Raw genomic sequence first — 24,237 nt, 5'->3', positions numbered from 1 at the left:
CCTGAGCCTGGCAGTGGCCGAGAGGTGAGTATATATATTTTTTTATTTTTTACACATGCTAGGGATGATTTTTCAGGGAAGGCCTTATATTTAAAGCCCTTCCCCAAAAATCACTGCAGGGGTTGCCGGCAAGCAATTGCTTTCAATTGGACGCCAGCAGCAGCTCCATTAAGAGCAATGCTGCACGGAGCTTTGTTCACGCACGTATTGGCACGTGCGTGGATGTGCGGATTTGTGCGCATCTACACACATGCAGATGCACGCTCGTGTGAACGAGGCCTGAATGTCCAAAACATATACTGCAATCTAATTAGCACTTTTAAACCTTAAAACCTCACATTGATTTACTAGTTTGCTCATTTACTTTCCTATATATATTTTTTTTTTTTCATTTCATTTTGGGTTGAAAAATGTCACAATAACAAAGGAAATCTATTTTTGCTACTTTTTTCCTTACAATTGGATCTTTAAGACAGTAGGAAATCCCTTTGATAAGCTTAAGTGTATACCAGTCCTGCATTGTCCTTAAACTATGTTCGTGTTTTTTATTCTATTTTCCTTTCCAAAATGCACAGTCATGTCTTCCATGTAGGCTATTATTGCAGCCAGTTTTTAGGAAATACACTAGTCAGCCACTTCTCTTTTCTTCTCCCACTCTGAATCTGTGCACTGGTATTGGTGACATTAGCAAAACTACCTCTCCTGCTGCACCTTTGGAGTTGTGTCTTATAAAATGCTCACTGTTCTGCGAATCCAGCCTTTAACAGTAAGTAGGAGCAGTTTTTGAAGTCCAGTTTTGTTTATCTTTGAAATGTATTTGCTAAATAATGAGATATGCTTCACTGAATCTTAATATTCATTTTTTCTCTCAATTGTCTTACAAATTGTCTGAAAAACTAACAATCTATATATTCATATTAAATAGAAAATATGACAGCGGCTGCCTTGTGTGAATCACCTTATAAATGCTTACATCTCAAACTGCTGGTAACATTTGATTGGAACAATAAGAATTTGCCATTACAACTGGAAACTAAAAAGGAAAAACTGAACTTGTATGACTGAAGGTGGCATGAGAGCAAGAGATGGTAGCTTCATTAGTGCCTGAATGCTGGACTGCAATCTCATATATTTAGGCTAGAGGTGTATAATATTGGTATTAGTCACACTGGTGCTATTTCCTTCTTTATGTCCTTTCTGATATCACTGAACAATGTTATTGCCAATATCGTTATCACAACTTCTAGCTTGGCACAGAAGCATACTGAAAACAATAGGGTTTAAAATCATTTTGGTGGTTTGTATTCTTGCAGTAGTAGTTTCTTGTATCTCACACTACAGATGCCATAAAGAGGAGAAATGCAAGAAAAATGTTTAGAATTCTTCAATTATTTATAATAATTTAATTAGTAACTTAAATTTTATTTTTTATCCAATTCTGGTTTGGGTTTTCAGTTTCTTCCAACCCGGTGGCATAAATTTATGGAGCTTGTGGGTGATACGTAACACGACGCACTGGTACTCTGCTGCAAAGGCCAAAATTGGTTTTAGATTCAACTGTGGTCTTTTAACCTTTTAGATGCTGACATCAATAGTAATTGCAACATCTAGGAAGTTAGACAGAGAACGAGGGATCTATCAGTCACCCCATCAGTACCCCCGAGCTACCCTCTAATAGAGGCCTAAAGGTCTTCCATCTTTTTGCTCAATGAAAATTGATAGGCTTTCTATTAAACAGAGACAGGTATAATGACATAATTAAAAAGCCATATGAACCCCATTTTAGTACTATTATTAAAAACTATAGCTCACTCGGCAAAAAAAAAAATCTCAAATAGCCTCTTTGACATAAAAATATTTTAAAAAGTTATGGCTTTCAAAATATGGCAGCAGAAATTAAATTATTTTTTAAGGGTTCCCACACGCAGGTGCATTTGTGTGCGTATTTGTGCCTGCCAAATCTTTGCACGGAATACCCAGTGAATGGAACCCATTAATTTAAATGGATTCCTCCACACAGTGTTATTTTCAATGCACATTTCAAGCGCGCAAAAAATAACGCAACATGCTCTATTTTGGTGTGCAATTGCGCACCAAAAGGTCCCCGTCATCACAAAATCACATGGAAAATCAAAAACACCTCGAACAAAGTTGGCTGGCCCACCCACTCAAACATGGAGCCGCTAGGACCACTCAGATGTGAGTGATCCTGGCAGCGCAAAAAAATACAGTAAAAAGCTCTGAAAAAGGCATAATAGCATGTGGCTGTGTGCCCTGCATAGTGCATATATGTCACGCTATCGCGAGCGTATATGCGCTTACCCCCGTGTGCGGTCACCGGTAAAGCGTAAAAACTACATAAATTTGGTATCATCATAATCACACTGACCCACGGAATAACCTGAACAAATAATTTTTACCACATCATAAACACCACAAAAAACAATACCTAAAAAAAGGATGACACAATTTTATTGTTTTACTATTTCGCACTATTTAAGCAGCATTAAAATGCAAATGATATTGTTAATTAACAGAAAATTAAACCAAAACTTTGGCTCTTATGACTGAGATGAAAAATCAAAACGGAATAATGAAAAATAGCTGGTCCTTAAACGGTTAAATATATTTAGAAAATGTCTTAATAAGTAGTCATTTCCTGAGTCCAGCTCAGAAGGGGTAGGTCCTCTTTAAAGTCAAACCTGGATGTGTCCTTTTGGATGCATTCACAGGAGTGGAATATTTTCGCAATACGCACCTCAAAACAGTGCAGAATTCCCCTCCAAAACCCACAGATCCACCGGCGGCCGGAAAATTAGACCATTTTCAATTCCACGAGAAAATCAACACAGATGCATGCAGATTTTGGAGCAGAGTTTTCTGCATCTTGCGGTGCATATCGTAGAAATATTCTGCTTCTGTGAAAGTACCCTAAGGGCTCCTTCAGACGAGCACAAGCGCAAATACGGTCACTTCTGCGCAACGAATTCACGCACTGAACAAGTCCTTTTTTTGCACACATAACAGCATTTTCTTTTTCTGTTCACAATAGCCGTGCATTTGCGTGCTCATAAAAACACGCTAGCAATACATCATGCAGTCATCATTGACCCAGCCCACTGTCATCACCCATAAATATTCAACATGTGTGGTGAGACGCTATCCTGCGGCGCTTCTGGTATTTTCTGGGTTTTTGAGAGAGTAACTGAGGTTGGACATGTCTTCTGGTCACAAGGATGTTTGTTTGCCTTGGTTGCTGTCGCGCAAATTTGGGCAGTCACATGCAATGGCGGAGGTTGTTCCTAGAAGGAGGAGGTTCGGGGTTCATCCTCTGTTGTCCCAGAGGGTTGGCCTCCGCTCAACTAAATTGATGAGTACCTCCATCTCAACTTGGTTGAACATGCCACCAAAATGAGATTATTCTAAACAATCTCCAAAATGGCTACTGTGACTGCCTTGCAATTAGCTGCAAACTTTATAGCGTCCTGACAAGTGTCTGCATGCATGTTTTCGCCCTACGGAGATGCGTGCGCAAAAATGAACAATGTGAGCAAACCCATTGAATCAATGGGTTGTATCGTCTGCAGTTTGCGCGAGCGTATTTCCATGCACAAAAACGTTAACAAACATGCACGAGTAAAGGAGCCCTTAGGGCTCCCACCCACTGGCGTTTTTTTCTCCACTGCGCTGCGAGAGTAAGTGAAAACTCTCGCAGAGCAGTGCGAGAAAATTGCTGGGATATCGCTGCAACATCGCCAGTCTTTTCAATGGGGCCAGCGGCAGCAGCACTAGCCCCAGTGAAAAGATATGGAGAATGCTGTGGACTTCTGCCACAGCTGTGGCAGGAGTTTCCTTCATCCCCGCTGGGACCATGGGGATGAAGGAACCCTCTGTCACAGCTGTGACAGCTCTCACAGCTGTGGCAGAAGTCAGCGGCATGCTATCCCATTGCTTTCAATGGGATCGGCACTGCTGCTGATCCCATTGAAAGCAGTGGTTGCTGACAAGCCCCACAGAATGATTATTGGAGAAGGGCTTGAAATATAAGCCCTTCCCCGATAATCATCAAAAAGTGGTTAAAAAAAATAATTAAAAAGTAACTCACCTCTCCTGCTGTCAGCCGCGTCCTTCGGCTTGCTCCCCGGCACTGCTACTGAGCTCTTTCAGCGGGGATGAAGGAAACTCCTGCCACAGCTGTGGCAGAAGTCCACGGCATTCTCCATATCTTTTCAATGGGGCTAGCGCTGCTGCCGCTGGCCCCATTGAAGAGACTGGCGATGTCGCAGCGATATCCCAGCGATTTTTGGGTATCTGCCGGCGTTTTTCTAGCACTGCGATGCGAGACTTTAACTTTAGAATCGCATTGCAGTGGAGAAAAAAACGCCAGTGGGTGGGAGCCCTTAGGGGTAAAAATGAGCTGAAATGAAACTTTTATGTTTGAATTGTAAATTATTTCCTCCTTTTAATGCCTGTCCAAGAAATCTCTAAATGTTTTTAAGAGTAATGGTGTAAAAATATTAAATGCTGTAAAAATTAGCAAAAAATTGCATGCATTTAATTTTTTCAAATCTTATTATTGAATGGTGTGGTTCTGTTTGTGGTGTAAGTATGCTGCGGTATTCCTACAGCGCCATAGACATACAACATATATGGTGGAGACCAAATCATCCCCCTTGGCTGCTCAGGCGTAGGGTTAGTGAAGTAGTAAAGAACTCATTCAATCATGTATAAAGGTGACTTATGGTGTGAATTCTAATTCTACAAAGAAGGAGGAAGTGGCAAAGTGGAAAAGGGAAGTTCCAAAACTGGAAGTCTTCCATGATGAGCATACTGTATATTCTTTTGAAGTACAGTTGTAATGTAGAAGTGCTGCTCTATTCTTTTGGAGCTGAACTCATATCTGAACATCCAATGGAGGCCTGATTGTTTTCTAGCCTGCTCAGCTACATGGTGTAATAGTGGAAAATCCCTTTAACCATGAGCTTCATATGGTCTTTCTAATTCTAGAAAAAGAATATATCAAAAGGGAATTCCAAAATAGTGCTGTACATTTTGTGTATATTTTGATGGTTTCTGCAGGATCAACATTATGTTTACTGATAAAGAAGATAAAAATCAGGAGGGCGCTCAAGCCAGAAACCAATACACAATCAATGAGGGTGGGTAAACCGGTAAATATAGGTGACTTACCCGGTGACAAGTGAGGACTGAAATAGCCTCACTATCACCTCCAAATCCAAGCCAGCCTGTAGAAATTTATATATACTCCAGTATATATATAAATGGGTGGTGGAGATTCGTTGCGCCAATCCAGGGGGGCTAGGTCCGGAGAGCTGATGATGATGGTGGGTGCTATTGGCAAATAGTACCCACTGTGGAAGAGCCAGAAAGGTTGCACGTAAGTGCAAAAAAGTGCATCAGCGCTGCTTACAGTGGTCTGTAATAGCACAAAGAATCCACCAAGTAGTAATAACAAAAAAGGATTCTTTATTAGGACGCACAGGTCCTTCGGTGCAACGCGTTTCGTCTAAACAGACTTTATCAAGCACACAAAAACATAGTATGTTTGTTTACTGATAAAGATGTTAAAGGGATTCTGTCACCAGGGTCATGCTGCCCATACCATGGGCAGCATGAACCCAGGACAGGTATGCTGGTTGCCCGCTGGGTATGTTTTATTCAGAAATGCTGTGGTGTTTCAGAATATGCACTTTTTGAAGTTTGACTCGAAACTGAGCTCTGAGTCATGGAGGCAGGCACCCGCATCATCCAGAGGGACTGCTCTCGCCCTGTACACAAAAGTGAAGAGAGCTGGCAGTCAACATAGTGCAGGCAGGGGGGAAGCCGGCATGACCTGCCTCTATAGCTTGGAGATCAGCTCTGAGTCAGTCTTCAAATTGTGCCTATTGTGAAAAACTGCAGCGTTTCAGAATACTACATACATCGGGGCAACAGGCATCCTTGTCCCTGGCTCATGCTGCCTGTGGTTTGGGCAGCATGAACATGGCAACAGAATTCCTTTCACAAACTCCGGTTTGGTTATGGTTGGCATTTTAGTAAAATGCCATAGCTAATAGAGATTATTTTACCTGTTACTTGCAACTTACTAGTCAGTTCTGCTGTATAGACAGCATGGTCAGTAGAGGGTGGGGATTTATTTACAAATGACATTTAGACTGCGCTCACACAGCCCACCTTTTACCGTGACTAGCGCAGCATTTTAAAGACTGTGCTAACCGTGGTACAACACTCCCGTTAATTTCAATGGGGCTTTGCAGTATCACACTAAAACACAGCGGTTTCAGATGTGGCGTTTTGCGAATGTATGTGTGAGAGTGGCCTTAAGGTCCTCATATAGAAAAAGGTCATTTTTTAATCTCTCTGATGTTTATGGAGGTCTAATGATTCTCCTCTGACAAATGATGCTGGTAGAAAGAAGGATCAGATATTTTGAATTTCATTGCACAATTATTTTGTTCTTTCTGACATAGAAGGCCCATATTTGCCACTAAGCACCAGAGGGCAAGTGCCTAGGGTGGCTCCTTGTAGGGGGCAGTGCTAGTGTACAGGGATTTTTTTTTTCTCATGCCTGCCATTGGACATCTAATGTGCTGCTTTTTTCGTGGGGGTGGGAGATGAACAGTCAGAACATATAGGGCACAGATAGGAGGCTAGATGAGGGACGAAGATGACCAAAGCTCTTGATCAATGAGGGGAACAGGTTACCACGGGAGGTGGTGAGTTCTCCTTCCATGGAAGTGTTCAAACAAAGGCTGGACAAATATCTGTTTGGGATGATTTAGTAAATCCTGCAATGAGCAGGGGGTTGGACCTGATGACCCTGGAGGACCCTTCCAACTCTACCATTCTATGATTCTTCCCTGTGCTCTGTAGTGTGAGCAGTGATTGGTGGAGCAGCAGGCTTCTTTCTGCTGTGCTGCTCCATTGAGTGTGCAGACTGCCTAGTTCAGCCTCAGATCCACTATAGTGTAGCAACAGTGTAGGTTTTACTTTTGTATTTAAACTTTCCGATTATGTTGTCCTTATGGGGCATGGGCAGGTCTAATTGATCACTTCCTAGAGACTGTATTACGTTGCCCATACACCTTCAGTAGCTGTCCTCTAGACTTCTCTTTTTAATAGGGAGCATGGAGAGAGTTGCTGCAAAACACAGCTGGTGGCCTGTCCTGGGGGAGAACAAATGGATCACGCCTTTACATTTATTATGCCCAATCCTTTTTTATGACATCATCTGTCAGGGAAAACTCAGGAGGCTCCCATAGACATCAAAAAATCCTCCATTCCTGTTCATCTAACGTTTCTCTAATGTATGTAAGGGCCTTTAGTCTGTTAACATATTTTTGACCAATAGCTTCCATCTATTGAAGGTGTCTATACAGACAATACAAAAAGGACATTGAAATCAATTTGGAATAAAATTTCTATTTCTCTGCACCTCTGAGCACCAAAATACAACGTGTTGCGTTTTGTTTTTTTGAGCAAAAGTGAAGGTGAAAGTGAACTCAGTGAAAACAATGGGTTCTGTTCTATGCGTATTGTGTGTGCAAATCTTGCACGCTTAAATATCTTCATGTGAAGAAGCCCTAAGGGTACTTTTACATGGTATGACTATTGAATAGCCTCATTATACATACTCACTGCTTCAACAGTTTAAAATGCACATTGTTAAAGGGGTTGCCCAAGAGTTTAGGAAATTTGGTAAACAGTAGGAAAAATTGTAAAATAAAACAAAACCAATATTTGTTAAAACCCTGATACTGAAGTGGTCCTCGCAAGCCTTTGCTTATTTTACAGCTGTGATGAGATGCCGTAAAACTATGCAATCCTTGCAGCCAATTACTGGCCTCAGCATTCATTCTAGCATGGATGGCACAAGACCGCCGAGGCCAGTGATTGATCTCATGAACATATACAAATACCAGCAGGGATCACTAGAGTGTTGATGGACTTAACAGTTTTTGCTACAGGGAGGATCTCAAACCACATAGTGGCCGAAAACTACCCATCTGGTCATGCAGTCCATTGAAGGAGAGTTCTCAACATACCAGCATGGGTCACTTCACAATGTCTAGAGCCGTCTGCTTCCTGCAGCAAAACAGCTAGAAGTGGGACAACCCCTTTAAGCACTTGTTAGCCATTTATATATTTTGTCACATTGAACCAATATAACTTCTAGAATTGCAGCATTGTTCATTTTCGGACTTTGCCCTACTAGACTTATTTGGTCATAAAGTTTTAACAATTTTGCCAAATGCACAGAATTACCGTAGTACCCTGTGTACCCTATGTAAGAGTAACATATAATAATGACAGGCGCACCGGCTTATAGTTATGAATCCATTGTATTCATGAGTCCAGCTGTCTTGCCTCCTTCTCCAATGATAAATGACATATTGGGATATAGACATCTGTGGCCATCAATCATTGGTGAGGGTGGCTTGAGTAGGTATATAAAATGGGAGACTCCTCAATACTTTTATTGTTTCAACATTTAAAATAAATATGAAGAAATGAAACTGATAATCTGTTTTATTATGACATTCAGAGTACAGATTGCAGCAATAGCTGCTATCTCTGTTGAAGTGAAACTGTTTCATAATCTCTTTACTCATAGACAAACAGATGACCGAGGGTTTTTTTTTGCTGTCACTTTAAAATCAGTTTATTTTAGTCTGGTACAATATGCGTCTTGCACTTATGAAACAGACCCTAGGCTAAGTTCACACCCTATTTGTGTCCTTAAAAAAATAGCATACTGCCCAAAAGGCACGCAACTGTATGGCAACTGTAACTTTTTTTTGACAAACCCATCAAATGGATCTGTCAAAAAAGTATATGGTTGCATATAGCTGTCATCCTTTTAATGGATCTTATAAACTTTTTTTTTCTTTATTTTCTAATCGATCCAGTTTGGCCTTTTTTTCTTCAAGTAGTTCCAAGTATTTAGTGTGAACTGAATGAAACTCTGGCCATGTCTGAACTCACCCTTAGGGTGGCTTCACACGAGCGTGTTTTTGTGCGTGCATACAAAAACAAGCTTCTATTTACAACATTGCATTCCCTATGGTGTGTGTGCATGTCTGTGCTTTACAGGCGTGTGCCTGCCAACATAGGACATGCGTGCACCGTCTCGCCCGTCATTCATGCAGGGAGAGCTGCCGGTGATTGGCTGAGCACCTCAGCCAATCACATTCAGCTCTTTCAGCAGGCGGGGATTTTAACTCCCCACCTGCTGACAGATCAGCACCACAGTGCAGGGGACAGCAGGAGAAGACACGGCTGAGCCCCTGCAGCTGAAGCGAGGTGAGTATCTATTTTTTTTGTTTTTTAAAGCACTTTTACTGGATTTTTAGGGAAGGGCTTATATTCAAAGCCCTTCCCTGAAATCAATTGCCGGCAGCAAGAAGAATTCCTGCTGCATCTGTCACAGATGTGGCAGATGTAGCAACAGGGAATTCTTTTAACTAGCTGGGATGAAGGAAACATGCGGCAGATGTGCTCTTCATCCCCGCGGGGGTCAGGGCAGCGGTGGACAGGTAAGTATATATATATATATAAATTTTTTTTTTTTTTTTTTTTCTTACACTAAAATGTTTCTTTTTCAGGGAAGGGCTTATATGTAAAGCACTTCCCTGAAAAAGAATGCAGGGGTGCCTGCAGACCATTGTTTTCAATGGAGCCGCTGGCAGCAGCCGTGGCTCAATTGAAAACAATGCGTGCATTTCCTATGGTGCATGCATGTCCTATCTTTGCAGGCACACGCCTGTAAAGCACGGACGTGTGCACACCCGGCGGGGTCACGACAGCGACGGACAGGTAACTATATATATATTTTTTTTTTTACACTAAAATTTTTCATTTTTAGGGAAGGGCTTATATGTAAAGCCCTTCCCTGAAAAAGAATGCAGGGGTGCCTGCAGACCATTGTTTTCAATGGAGCCGCTGGCAGCAGCCGTGGCTCAATTGAAAACAATGCGTGCATTTCCTATGGTGCATGCATGTCCTATCTTTGCAGGCACACGCCTGTAAAGCACGGACGTGTGCACACCCGGCGGGGTCATGACAGCGACGGACAGGTAACTATATATATATATTTTTTTTTACACTAAAATTTTTCATTTTTAGGGAAGGGCTTATATGTAAAGCCCTTCCCTGCAAAAAAATGCAGGGGTGCCGGCAGACCATTGTTTTCAATGGAGCCTCCGGCAGCAGCGGCAGCTCCATTGAAAACAATGCACGGACCTGCATTCACGCGAATTTTTGCACGTACATGGGTGCGCACCTATGTACGCACAAAAACATGCTCGTGTGAAGCCACCCTAAGAGCCATAAATTCACATCATGGGGGATAGAGTGACAGTGGTAGTCCCTTCCTTCTGCCTAACTGATTAGATGCCATGTTCTCTATTGACAGAAACATCTAAGTGTCTATACTATTGTGTTTGAGGTTATCTTCAATGCCAGAAGTTATGACATGAAAAAATAAGATTTTTGTGTTTTATTTCAAACATATCACTTTATATTGGAATTCATTTGAACAATCAAGGACAAGTGTACATTGTCATAGTTTATAACTGCTATAGAGGCTGTTGGTGGTGCATGTGAAAATTAATTATAATACTTAAAATACCTAAAACAATGCCTAAAACAGCAACACATACTGTTTTAACCCCTTGGTAACATCCACTGTATATGTACAGTGAATGTGCACTGGGCTTGTATGGAGCCAGCTCAAGAACTGAGCTCCTTCTAACAAAGTGGGTGCCAGCTATGCTACACAGCCAACACCTGCCCACAACTGTGCTTTTTGATGCCACTTTTTGAGCCAATGCCAGAAACGGATATAGAAGGAAGAAGACATATAAGGCTGGTTTCACATCTTCATCGGAACCTCTGGGTTGGAGGTTCCTTTCACATCCAGCTGAAAATAGTGTAAGAAAAGCATTGCATGCAGCGCTTTTTTTTCTGTCCCGAAGCCGAGCAGGTGGTCAGAAAGTGGGCGGACCCCATTATAGTCAATGGGGTTTGTCTAGCGTTGTTCGGTTCCACCAAAAGAAGGAACAGTTCAGCAGCAATGATTCCCCTTTCCTGCTCCTCGAATGGAGCAGGAAAGTGGAAACCCTGCTGCAGATGTGAAACCTCCCTATACCCTCTCTTTTTTTTCCAGTCCATATGAATCCATTACAGACATTTGCTCACAATACTGCATCCAAAACTGCCACAAAAACTGTGGTTTAATTTCAATACATATTTTAGTACTTCTAGACAAAGCACAACATGTCAACTAGAAACATACAACCATGCCGTTCTTGGTTGGACTTCTCAGGCCTGCCTTCTCATATACTTCTTTAAGAGCATTTGTTCAATTCTGTTGTTTAATGGGTCTGAGTTTTAGACTTACAAGGCTATATTTTTGTATCTTCTGGTTGCTGGGATATATATATATATATATATATATATATATATATATATATAGACATTTGATGAGCTGCTTTGATGGTGTATCTATTAGAGATTTCTACTGGCATATGAATATGATGTTAGTAGTCTAAGTTACTCCGAGGGGGGGGGGGGGATATGCATGGTTACTTGTTTTTGCTTTGTATTCCTTTATGTTTTATATTGTATATGTTTGTTATGTACTGTTTCTCTGTTTATCGAAAATGGAAAATGTGATTGAAGTTTAATAAGTACATCTGTTCAAATAAAGAAACATACAACCAAATGCAAGTAATTCCTAGAAAGGAAAATTTCTATATACTTACACCTAGCATATGAATGCATGCATTGATATACAAATAATAGCAGTCATTCTACTATAATACTGCAGTGTCATTTGTGATTTTTCAGCGCTGCTTTTGGTTAATTCTGAATGACTAATTTCAGACTCTGACCCAAATATAGTTTCCTTTTTTTCTTATTCATTCATGAAAAATTAAATGTCATATAATATACATCTATTCCAACATGAAGATGAAATAGAGAAGTTAATATATAAATATGATATCTAATAATAGGCACATTGAGTCGTTATAAAAACCCATTAATATATTTATAGCTTATTTTTAATTACCCCTGACAGTCATGACTGCTAATGTAAGATTTTATGTCATACTCCATTATTTATAGCTGTTGGAGTTATTTTAGGTCATTCATTTACCAAAATAGAGTAGGCAGTGGTAAATATGTGAGATATTTAAAGCCTGACCTTTGTGAAGAAGGACCCAGTATAGTTGTTGCTTCATTTAATTGTTTCTTTAAAAAAAATGAACTGCTAAAAAGGTTTGGTGTAATAAGAATAGATTAATAGGATTAACACACATAGATTAGCACAAATGCATCCCACATATGTCAATGGACCTTTAGCACGGATATGTATGTAAGCTATAATTTTATTATGCTTAATGCCAGAACATAGTGATTATGCCACTACATTAGCATCATGTATTTCAAAAAGTTTAACTACTGACTAAACTTTCACATGTAGAGTTTCAAGAGAAAGTAAATGTTTTATTGGCTACATTGAGAAAACATGCACAGTGCAGGGAGGAAAAATTTGGGGCCATTCCTACCTGCAAATGTGTTTCAGTTCATCAATATTTCTGGGATGCCTTGAATGTACAGCCCTCTATTAGGTCAGCCATAGCATCTCAATAAGGCTAAAGTCAGGACTCGGAATTGGCCATTTTGAAGCAGAAATCTTTTTCAACTATTCTTTAGTTGAACTACTTGTGGGCTTTGGGCCATTATCTTGTTTTATCACTCAAATTCTCTTCAGCCTGAGGTCATCAACTACTGCTCTTACATTCTCCTGTAAAATGTTTTGATACACTTTAGAATTCATTGTTCCCTCAATGACACTTCATGCATTACTATAGCATGTCTTCTGAAAGTTGTTTGTGTCGAGGTACCATTCAGACCAAGTAATCTTTATTGAGAAGAACACTAGCTATGCTTTGTGTGCCTTCTGGCTCCCATATCTGCCAATTACAGTCCCTGACCTTCTCCAGCTGTCATTTGCAGCAAAGTTATCACCATCTTATCTGTGATACAACCTGTCACTGCCACCCACTTAGCTTTTCCATCTCCAACCAATACACTCCTTCCCCAATGCAGGGTACCTGAGCAATTAGTTCAATATAGTTCTGCAAATGTGCTAGTTTGACCCGTGCAAGCTTTATTCAGCTTTCCATCTTCTATCCTGACCTCAGCTTGTTCTTTTACTACATTATATCTATCAGCTGCATGCCCTGACCCTCTACATTTCTTTTCATTATTCAAAAACTCTGCCTGTTCTGACCTCGGCTTTGTATATTATCTATGTTTTTGCCTATGCCTTTAGTACCACACTGTGGTGCTTCTGACTTGTCTGTGCCACTGAACCGAAACTACTGTTAAGGTTACAGCCTAGGGCCCTCTGCAACTAAAACCAGTTCCTATTTCAATGATTAACATGTGAAAACTAGTTAACCCTAAATGATGCCTTTAGGTGTAGCCCAAAGCCAAACTGGCCAGTGGCTTGGTGAGTCCACCCACTGCTCTGACAAAATCCATACTTCCAATCTCATCTCCTTAATTGAAGCACCTTTTGCTAATCAGTCATTAACATTGATGTCCACTTACTTTTTCTACCTGAACTATGGATGTTTACTCAATGTTCTCAAAAAAGATATGGACAGTACATTTGTGTTATTATTTTACTTAGATTGTGTTTAATTATTATTTAGATAGCAATCAGGCCACAATTTATTAGTAATCAATACAGAAATCCAGTTAATTTCAAAGGGTTCACATACTTTTTCTTACAACTGTACCTATGAAATTGGAACAACACAGAGGAAATGAGAATAGAATGGAGCCGTTGCTGTTTTTGACAAACACATTGATTGACCTTATTTTAGTCATGGGCACTGTGGCTGGCACTGTGTAGATGCACTTTGGCCAAGCAGATTGAAAGTATTGGGTTAGACTGTGGCTCTCTCTGAGAACACTTTTGGCTATGTATGAATTCTGGCTGGCACATGAGACTGTAACCATATTTTGAAGAAGGTACTGTAGTTAGCACTGTATAAGTAATAACAATTGAGCTCAAGCTCATAGAGGCATATTGCAAATTTGTGAAGCACTGGAAATTCCCCTAGAAGTAGTACACCTAAGGAAAAATACATGTATTCTGGTGAATTCTGTCAGATTTCCATATAAAAAGTCTATGTATGTTCCTGTATAAAACTAGAGATGCATGGATGAACAATATGGCTAACAGCAGTCTAAAAAAGCCATATTGCAGATTCCTATAACACATTACTTTAATAGGAGTGTGATGCAATTAGGAAAAGGTCATATATTCTACATTCTTATTTTCTAATAGCTGGGGCTGAATACGATCTATCACATGATAAAGTATGTAATTTAGGAAACCTTACAAGTGGCAGATGTTTTAAACAGTTTCTATTAAAGGGGGTTTTCCTTTCTCATACATTTATGACATATGTACAAGAAATGACCATGGAGAACAGACCTTTATCTTCATCTCAGCCATGTTTGCCTGAGATGGGATTACCCCTTCTAGCCTTCTGTTAACTATAAAAATCTCATGAAGCAACAAAATAATCGAAAATAAATTTGAAAACCTATTTTCACTTACCTCGATGACTTTTAAAAACTGACATTTTTTCTTGAGCTTGTCACTTGTCATGATTTATAACCATAAAAGGTGTTATCTGTGGTTGCAGATAGGAGGACAAGTAAACTTTTTACATGAACAGGTGATTAGTCAAACAAACATTTATTCCCAATCATTGCCTCATGTGAACATTTCCAGTGGTCAGCCAACAAATGAGCAAACGTTGGTCTGTCGTTGATCACATCTTTTATGTGGACAAAAAAATCATTTGCAAACAGCCTGCCACCTTGTGTAAACCAGGGATGGGCAGTCAGCAATAATGGAAAATGAGTATGGATGAATGATTGTATAATAGTAATGATCATTTTCAAGATGATTGTTGCATGTAAATGAAAGTTTGATGGATGCGCCAGTCGATATGCTGTATCGCCAACTGGTGCTCAATATGGACTGATCTTCTGCTGTACAAAAGGATCCTAACTGAGTTCTCTTAATTACATGCATAGTTATAATATGCACATTTTTCAGTTAAATTGTAAATTCAGCTCTGTTCTATGTATTAACAATGGAGCATATGTACTAGCTAGCTTGTGCAAGAGTTCTGTCATCAAAAAGTTGCAGTTTTGGTGCACGTGCCAAAATTGCAACTTTTTGAGAGTTTACACCATCTCCAGAAACTTTTTCAAAAAGTAGGTGGTACCTGTCATTACAGGATGTAGCTGGCCTGTCAGACTTAATATAATTTATGCTAGAAGCTGACGTAAAGTATAGCTAAAATCTATGCCAGCTTGTAGGTCTGGCACAAGGAGGTGCCAAGTGCGATAAATGCATTAAGAGGCTTCTTACTACATTTGTCACACTTGCGCTGGTGCAAACTTTACGTAGACCGGTATGAGCTTTGTATTTGTTTATTTTGTAGAGATCTATGAATTTATATTTGTTTACAACAATGAATATATTATTACAGTCTTTTACAATGTAATGTACAATATTGCTAACAATGTAATGTACAATATTGAAGAAACCTCTTTATTTCCTTTTAAATCCCCCTTAAGATGCATTTTTAAACATGAAGTCAATAGACTGAGATTTATTTAAAAAATTTCAGCTTCAAGCCTTTTCTGCATACTACGTAGAATAAAAATCTGCTTAAAATCATTTTCTAGTTAGGACACTCTGTCAACAACTGATCTACCTGGTAGATAAAAGACATTCTTTTCGATGGAAAATGCCAGTGACAAGGATTTAACCTAATTCAAAATTTAAATTGTATGGCTTGACCGAACAGACAAAGACAATCTGCAGCCCAAACTGAAACAAAAGAATTCCAAAAATGTAAATTCCAATATAAAATGGCTATTCCTAGCCCCACTCCTCTTTTTACAGGTTTACAGCAGACTTACTGGTTTAGCTTATTCCAATTACCTCTGTCATAAAAAGATCGGAATATATCTGTACATGACTTGTGCTATTGTGCATACACTGTCCCTCTGCAGTGGGGTGGGAGAAGAGACCAGAAAACAGAGTGGAGACCTGAGAGGCGAAATAACAGTTACCGAGGCACATGCTTGTCTGTTGCCATGGAACTACTGTATGGGCAATGGTGAGCCAATATCTTGGCACATGCTTGTCTGTTGCCCATGGAACTACTGCATGGGCAATGGTGAGCCAATATCCTGGCATGCAGGGGCATTACTGCAGCACCTAAAATATGTAAAAGATGCATTTTTACTACACACACTAAGTGCGCAAATGTTTTATTTTGGCATGGTTTAAAATATTCTCTAAAATCCAAACGCTGACACAGCTCCTTTAAAATAGTTAAAAATGAGCTCTTCTTGAATGCCAGCATTTTGGAAATCTAAACAAGAAATATTTTTCCATTCAAATAGTTCCTTTATTTTGGCCATTAGAAATTAAATCAGTTTGTAAGATAATATTTTCTAATCTCAATGACGCCTTTATTTAATTTTTAGAGTGTTTCATCTTCTGGTGGCAAGGCACTCATTTAACCCCTTTGTGACCTTTGACACTTAAATGTCCACATAAAAAAATTATATGTTGTTTTTCTTTCCCACATGCTTCCCGGGTTTCGATCCGGATAAGCGGATTTCTTTTTTCTTTCTGTATTCACCCCAAAATTAATAAATAAGTAATTTATACCAAAAAATCATATGTTTAAAACAATACATTTTAAGGCTTAATTTCTTTTATTTGATGCCTATGTTTTTTTTTAATCTTTTTGCGGCCAAGATTGTGTTTTCATGTGGTACCAGGACAGGGCCAGTATCTTTTAATTTTACTTTTTGTACAGAGAAGAAATGGCAGAAATAGCATAAAATAAAAATTTTCTTCATTTTTTTTCTAATTTAATGTAATAAATTTGATAACACAAATTTATGAAAAAAAATAACAATATCAAATATGTGTAGTCCAATTAACTTATCAAAAATGGAAGACCTGGAAACAAAGGTCCTCATTTTTATTTTTTGTTTCTCCTGTCAGCTGGTAATTTAGCTTACATTGACAGCTATGTTTATCACTTTCCATTGGCGAGAGCTGATCATTACAACTGCCTGTCACTTCATTAGGGTAGAATTGTCAAAGCGCCGGGCCAATTTTTTTTACTGGCAGAACACTATACAATGAGATGCTCCACTAAATTGGAGGATGTATACATGCATCCTAGCTGCACGGTGCATCAACAATTAGAACATATATACAGATGGTGGACAGGAAGGGGTTAACACCACCAATGACCATTGATGCTGGGTTTTGTCACCCGGGGCAAAAGGACGTGCTGTTTGTTTTCACCTCCATTACTTTTACATGACCCTTTAAACATTTGTTGGCCACCCAGGAGTGGGGAAAATACATGGGCATAAGATAGTTTAAAATATTTACTTGTTTTCTTGAGATGCATGGATCAGGATGTTGTTCTTATTTAAGACTTAGAAAATAAAATCTTGATCTAATACAATAGATTAACAAAAAGTTCATTTTAGTTCTATTCCATATCGAATTCACTGTCAGTAACCGGGAAGATGTCTAGAAGCTCACACACTGACAACCAAATAAGATTATGTAGACATAATCTGAACTGTCAGCAGTCGGTATTGCAGAGTTCTGAGAACCTGACTAAGCAAGACAGGTCTCATTATATTTATCACACCATTGTCTTGCAGAGTCAGCTTTCTCAGTACACCTACAGTACAGCATGTATAAAACTAGTTGTCCTAAGTCTGTAACAACACTTTCACTAGACATGACACTATTGAAAGTATTGATAGTAAGACTATTCATAAAAACTGAAATTAATATAATGGAATATGGTAAAATCTTGTAATGTTACTATATTTTAAGTATTGGTAGGTGTAATGAAATATGTGTTTTTACTATAAATTAATAGCTCAGAAGGGTTTTCCCATATCGGGAATCCTATTTCAAAGTGTTCAAAATCAGAAAACAATGCACTTACCCATCAGATGTTTATTTCCAAAATGCTCCATTCTCCAAATATTTCACCTATTGCTTCCTCTGTCCTCTCGTTGCTTACTGCTCATGGACATAGGCCACCTCTTCTATGGAAAGAAGCACCGGAGGTTGGTGCTTGTTCACTTCTTACTTCTATCTAAATGTGGTGGCTGGGATCTCAGGAGAGCATGCATGCCACCTCAGGGCCCGGCCACCAGCTACCACTGTGCTCTGCTATTTCTTCCATAGAAGAGGTGGTCAGTTTTCCTGGCAAGAAGCAGTAAATAACCAGAGGGCAGAGGAATCAATATCTGCAATATCTGGAGAACGGAGCATTTTGGAAATAATCTTATGGGTGAATGCATTGTTTTGTGATTTTGAACACTTTGAAATAGGAATCCCAAGTTGAGAATACCCCTTCAATGGCAGAGGCATTGACAATGTTTTGTAATATTACTTTAATGCAGGTATCTATGAACTTCTACTATGCAATTAGAAAGTACAGTAATGTTATAAAATAGAGTATATTTGTTATGAAAATCAATCCTGGCCATGCTTAAGACATACACATATAGTCGAGAAATGCTGAGAAGTAATATGTAGTTATCATTGCAAGAAATTCTTTATAAGTCATAACTGTATGTTTCAACATAGCAAACAAATAGAATACAGGTGTGACCAAGGGTTTACTCTGAGGAGGCAGGGCACAATTGTAAAATGTCCCCTTCTTCTGGTGTAACCTATGATTTTCTGTTACTTAATAGCAAACTATATCCCAATTCAGAAGTAAAAATTGTTGGGAGGGGGGGGGGGGCCACTCTTGCCGGTATTGTGGCTTAATAGTGGGACCTGTGAACTTGTGAGATGCAGCCCAACATGTAGCCCCTCGCCTGCCCTATCCGTTGCTGTGTCGTTCCCATCACTTTCTTGAATTGCCCAGATTTTCACACATGAAAACCTTAGCGAGCAACGGCGAAATACAAAAATGCTCGGGTCGCCCATTGACTTCAATGGGGTTCGTTATTCGAAACGAACCCTCGAGCATCGCGAAAATTTCGTCCCGAGTAACGAGCACCCGAGCATTTTGGTGCTCGCTCATCTCTATTTATGTCCAAATAGTAGATGCTATTGACCAATGTACAATGCAATAGTTTATGTGTCTGAATGGTCTTCGGACGGTTTTCTAAAGATTTTGCTGAGGGAAGATAAAAAAAACAGGAACATGGTGAGCAATAGTTTTGTAAATCCATTTTATTCTATTTCAGTAATATCCAAAATTGATTGGAGGTACACAGTTCTTTGGAATATTCACCTTTAATAGCAAGGACATAGCTAAAGCGTCATAGGCCTTAAGGCAAAAGTTCTGCTTGGGGTCCCGTGATCGCCATCAGTTTTATATATAGATGCACCATCTCATCAGTACTTTTTCCCTGCATATTACTTTACAATTAAATTCAGCTCTGAGACCTAGTTCATTTACCAATGTTCACTATGAAAAGAACTGTATGAACTCACACTCGCCAGGAACCTTTAAAAAATTACATTGACAAATTTAATGTTACTACTAGAGATGAGCGAACACCAAAATGTTCGGGTGTTCGTTATTCGTAACGAACTTCCCGTGATGCTCGAGGGTTCGTTTCGAACAACGAACCCCATTGAAGTCAATGGGCGACCAGAACATTTTTGTATTTCGCCGATGCTCGCTAAGGTTTTCATGTGTGAAAATCTGGGCAATTCAGGAAAGTGATGGGAATGACACAGTGACGGATAGGGCAGGCGAGGGGCTACATGTTGGGCTGCATCTCAAGTTCCCAGGTCCCACTATTAAGCCACAATACCGGCAAGAGTGGCCCCCCCCCCCCTCCCAACAACTTTTACTTCTGAAAAGCCCTCATTAGCATGGCATACCTTTGCTAAGCACCACACTACCTCCAACAAAGCACAATCACTGCCTGCATGACACTCCACTGACACTTCTCCTGGGTTACATGCTGCCCAACCGCCCCCCCTCCCCCCCACAGCGCACACCAAAGTGTCCCTGCGCAGCCTTCAGCTGCCCTCATGCCACACCACGCTCATGTCTATTTAGAATTGCGTCTGCCATGACGAGGGACCGCAGGCACACACTGCAGAGGTTGGCACGGCTAGGCAGCGACCCTCTTTAAAAGTGGCGGAGCGATAGCCCACAATGCTGTACAGAAGCAATGAGAAATAGAATCCTGTGCCACCGCCATCAGGAGCTGCACACGTGGGCATAGCAATGGGGAACCTATGTGCCACACACTATTCATTCTGTCAAGGTGTCTGCATGCCCCAGTCAGACCGGGCTTTTTAATTCATAGACACAGGCAGGTACAACTCCCTATTGTGAAGTCCCTGTCGACCCACAGCATGGGTGGCTCCCTGGAACCCACTGGCGGTACACAGAAATATCCCATTGCATTGCCCAACACAGCTGAGGTAGTAATGTCGTGCTTAATGCAGGTGGGCTTCGGCCCACACTGCATGCCCCAGTCTGACTGGGGTTCTTTATAAGTGTACAGATGTAGTAAAAACTCCGTGTGCACCTACAGCATGGGTGGGTGCCAGGAAGCCACCGGCGGTACATAGAAATATCCCATTGCATTGCCCAACACAGCTGAGGTAGTAATGTTGTGCTTAACCCTTTCCAATCCAATTTGTATATGGTTTTCCTAGGGGGCTTACTCTTTTTCTGCTGTTATACAACGGCGCTATATGCTGGCTAAAGCCAGTACTGCATGAGCTGACACGTAGGATAGGCTCCGACAGCAGAGAGGCTGGCAATATACAGTAAGAGAACCCCGACGGACGTCTACCAACAACGGAGCTGTACAGCCTTAAACCCTAATGTCTTCACAGGTCACACAGTGGACTGGAAAGGGTTAATGCAGGTGGGCTTCGGCCCACACTGCATGCCCCAGTCAGACTGGGGTTCTTTACAAGTGGACACATGTAGGTTTAACTCCCTGTGGACCCACTGCCTGGGTGGGTGCCAGGAAGCCACCGGCGGTACATAGAAATATCCCATTGCATTGCCCAACACAGCTGAGGTAGTAATGTCGTGCGTAATACAGGTGGGCTTCGGCCCACACTGCATGCCCCAGTCAGACGGGTTCTTTAGAAGTGTACAGAAGTATTAAAAACTCAGTGTGCACCTACAGCATGGGTGGCTCCCTGGAACCCACCGGCGGTACACAAAAATATCCCATTGCATTGCCCAACACAGCTGAGGTAGTAATGTCGTGCGTAATGCAGGTGGGCTTCGGCCCACACTGCATGCCCCAGTCAGACTGGGGTTCTTTACAAGTGGACACATGTAGGTTTAACTCCCTGTGGACCCACTGCCTGGGTGGGTGCCAGGAAGCCACCGGCGGTACATAGAAATATCCCATTGCATTGCCCAACACAGCTGAGGTAGTAATGTCGTGCGTAATACAGGTGGGCTTCGGCCCACACTGCATGCCCCAGTCAGACGGGTTCTTTAGAAGTGTACAGAAGTATTAAAAACTCAGTGTGCACCTACAGCATGGGTGGCTCCCTGGAACCCACCGGCGGTACACAAAAATATCCCATTGCATTGCCCAACACAGCTGAGGTAACGTCAGCTGTAATGCAGGTGGGCTAAAAATTAATTTGATTACACTGTAGGCGAGGGCCCACAAAAATTGCTGTATCAACAGTACTAATGTACATCCCAAAAATTGGCCATGGCCAGCCAAGAGGGCAGGTGAAACCCATTAATCGCTTTGGTTAATGTGGCTTAAGTGGTAACTAGGCCTGGAGGCAGCCCAGTGTAACGAAAAATTGGTTCAAGTTAAAGTTCCAATGCTTTGAAACTTATAAAAATTGTTCAGAAAAATTATTTGAGTGAGCCTTGTGGCCCTAAGAAAAATTGCCCGTTCAGCGTGATTACGTGAGGTTTCAGGAGGAGGAGCAGGAGGAGGAGGAGGAGGAATATTAGACACAGATTGATGAAGCAGAAATGTCCCCGTTTTGGATGGTGAGAGAGAACGTAGCTTCCATCCGCGGGTGCAGCCTACGTATTGCTTACGTATCGCTGCTGTCCGCTGGTGGAGAACAGAAGTCTGGCGAAATCCAGCCTTTGTTCATCTTGATGAGTGTTAGCCTGTCGGCACTGTCGGTTGACAAGCGGCTACGCTTATCTGTGATGATTCCCCCAGCCGCACTAAACACCCTCTCCGACAACACGCTAGCCGCAGGACAAGCAAGCACCTCAAGGGCATACAGGGCTAGTTCAGGCCACGTGTCCAGCTTCGACACCCAGTAGTTGTAGGGGGCAGAGGCGTCACCAAGGATGGTCGTGCGATCCGCTACGTACTCCCTCACCATCCTTTTGCAGTGCTCCCGCCGACTCAGCCGTGACTGGGGAGCGGTGACACAGTCTTGGTGGGGAGCCATAAAGCTGGCCAGGCCCTTAAAGACTGTTGCACTGCCTGGGATGTACATGCTGCTCGATCTACGCACATCCCCTGCAACATGGCCCTCGGAACTGCGCCTTCTGCCACTAGCGCTGTCGGCTGGGAATTTTACCATCAGCTTGTCCGCAAGGGTCCTGTGGTATAGCAACACTCTCGAACCCCTTTCCTCTTCGGGAATCAGAGTGGGCAGGTTCTCCTTATACCGTGGATCGAGCAGTGTGTACACCCAGTAATCCGTAGTGGCCAGAATGCGTGCAACGCGAGGGTCACGAGAAAGGCATCCTAACATGAAGTCAGCCATGTGTGCCAGGGTACCTGTACGCAACACATGGCTGTCTTCACTAGGAAGATCACTTTCAGGATCCTCCTCCTCCTCCTCCTCCTCCTCCTCAGGCCATACACGCTGAAAGGATGACAGGCAATCAGCCGGTGTACCGTCAGCAGCGGCCCAAGCTGTCTCTTCCCCCTCCTCCTCATCCTCCTCCTCCTCCTCCTCCTGTACGCGCTGAGAAATAGACAGGAGGGTGCCCTGACTATCCAGCGGCATACTGTCTTCCCCCGCCCCCGTTTCCGAGCGCAAAGCAGCTGCCTTTATGGTTTGCAGGGAATTTCTCAAGATGCATAGCAGAGGAATGGTGACGCTAATGATTGTAGCATCGCCGCTCACCACCTGGGTAGACTCCTCAAAATTACCAAGGACATGGCAGATGTCTGCCAACCAGGCCCACTCTTCTGAAAGGAATTGAGGAGGCTGACTCCCACTGCGCCGCCCATGTTGGAGTTGGTATTCGACTATAGCTCTACGCTGTTCATAGAGCCTGGCCAACATGTGGAGCGTAGAGTTCCACCGTGTGGGCACGTCGCACAGCAGTCGGTGCACTGGCAGCTTAAAGTGATGTTGCAGGGTGCGCAGGGTGGCAGCGTCCGTGTGGGACTTGCGGAAATGTGCGCAGAGCCGGCGCGCCTTTACGAGCAGGTCTGACAAGCGTGGGTAGCTTTTCAGAAACCGCTGAACCACCAAATTAAAGACAGACGTGGGCCAGGCATGGCACGTGCGTGAGGCTGCCGAGCTGCAGAGCCGCCACCAGGTTACGCCCGTTGTCACACACGACCATGCCCGGTTGGAGGCTCAGCGGCGCAAGCCAGCGGTCGGTCTGCTGTGTCAGACCCTGCAGCAGTTCGTGGGCCGTGTGCCTCTTATCGCCTAAGCTGAGTAGTTTCAGCACGGCCTGCTGACGCTTGCCCACCGCTGTGCTGCCACACCGCGCGACACCGACTGCTGGCGACATGCTGCTGCTAACACATCTTGATTGTGAGACAGAGGAGGAGGAGGAGGAGGAGGGTGCTTTAGTGGAGGAAGCATACACCTCCGCAGATACCAGCACCGAGCTGGGGCCCGCAATTCTGGGGGTGGGTAGGACGTGAGCGGTCCCAGGCTCTGACTCTGTCCCAGCCTCCACTAAATTCACCCAATGTGCCGTCAGGGAGATGTAGTGGCCCTGCCCGCCTGTGCTTGTCCACGTGTCCGTAGTTAAGTGGACCGTGGCAGTAACCGCGTTGGTGAGGGCGCGCACAATGTTGCGGGAGACGTGGTCGTGCAGGGCTGGGACGGCACATCGGGAAAAGTAGTGGCGACTGGGAACTGAGTAGCGCGGG

The 24,237-nt window shown here is 42.2% G+C and overlaps 1 protein-coding gene across 1 annotated transcript in view; it reads left to right on the top strand.

The window, feature by feature from the left end:
• The first annotated feature begins 717 nt into the window (after positions 1 to 717).
• Positions 718 to 24,237, top strand: part of TFEC (transcription factor EC) — a 64,327-nt gene continuing 40,807 nt past the window's right edge. Inside the window, exon 1 of the mRNA XM_066589885.1 lies at positions 718 to 766. Coding sequence (XP_066445982.1) covers positions 734 to 766 — 33 coding nt within the window. The 5' untranslated portion in view covers positions 718 to 733. The remainder of the gene's footprint in view (positions 767 to 24,237) is intronic.

This window comes from Eleutherodactylus coqui, chromosome 2 (genome assembly GCF_035609145.1).
Source record: "Eleutherodactylus coqui strain aEleCoq1 chromosome 2, aEleCoq1.hap1, whole genome shotgun sequence".
In the NCBI taxonomy this organism is placed as follows: Eukaryota; Metazoa; Chordata; class Amphibia; order Anura; family Eleutherodactylidae; genus Eleutherodactylus; species Eleutherodactylus coqui.
This window is presented reverse-complemented; position numbering and strand designations above follow the sequence as displayed.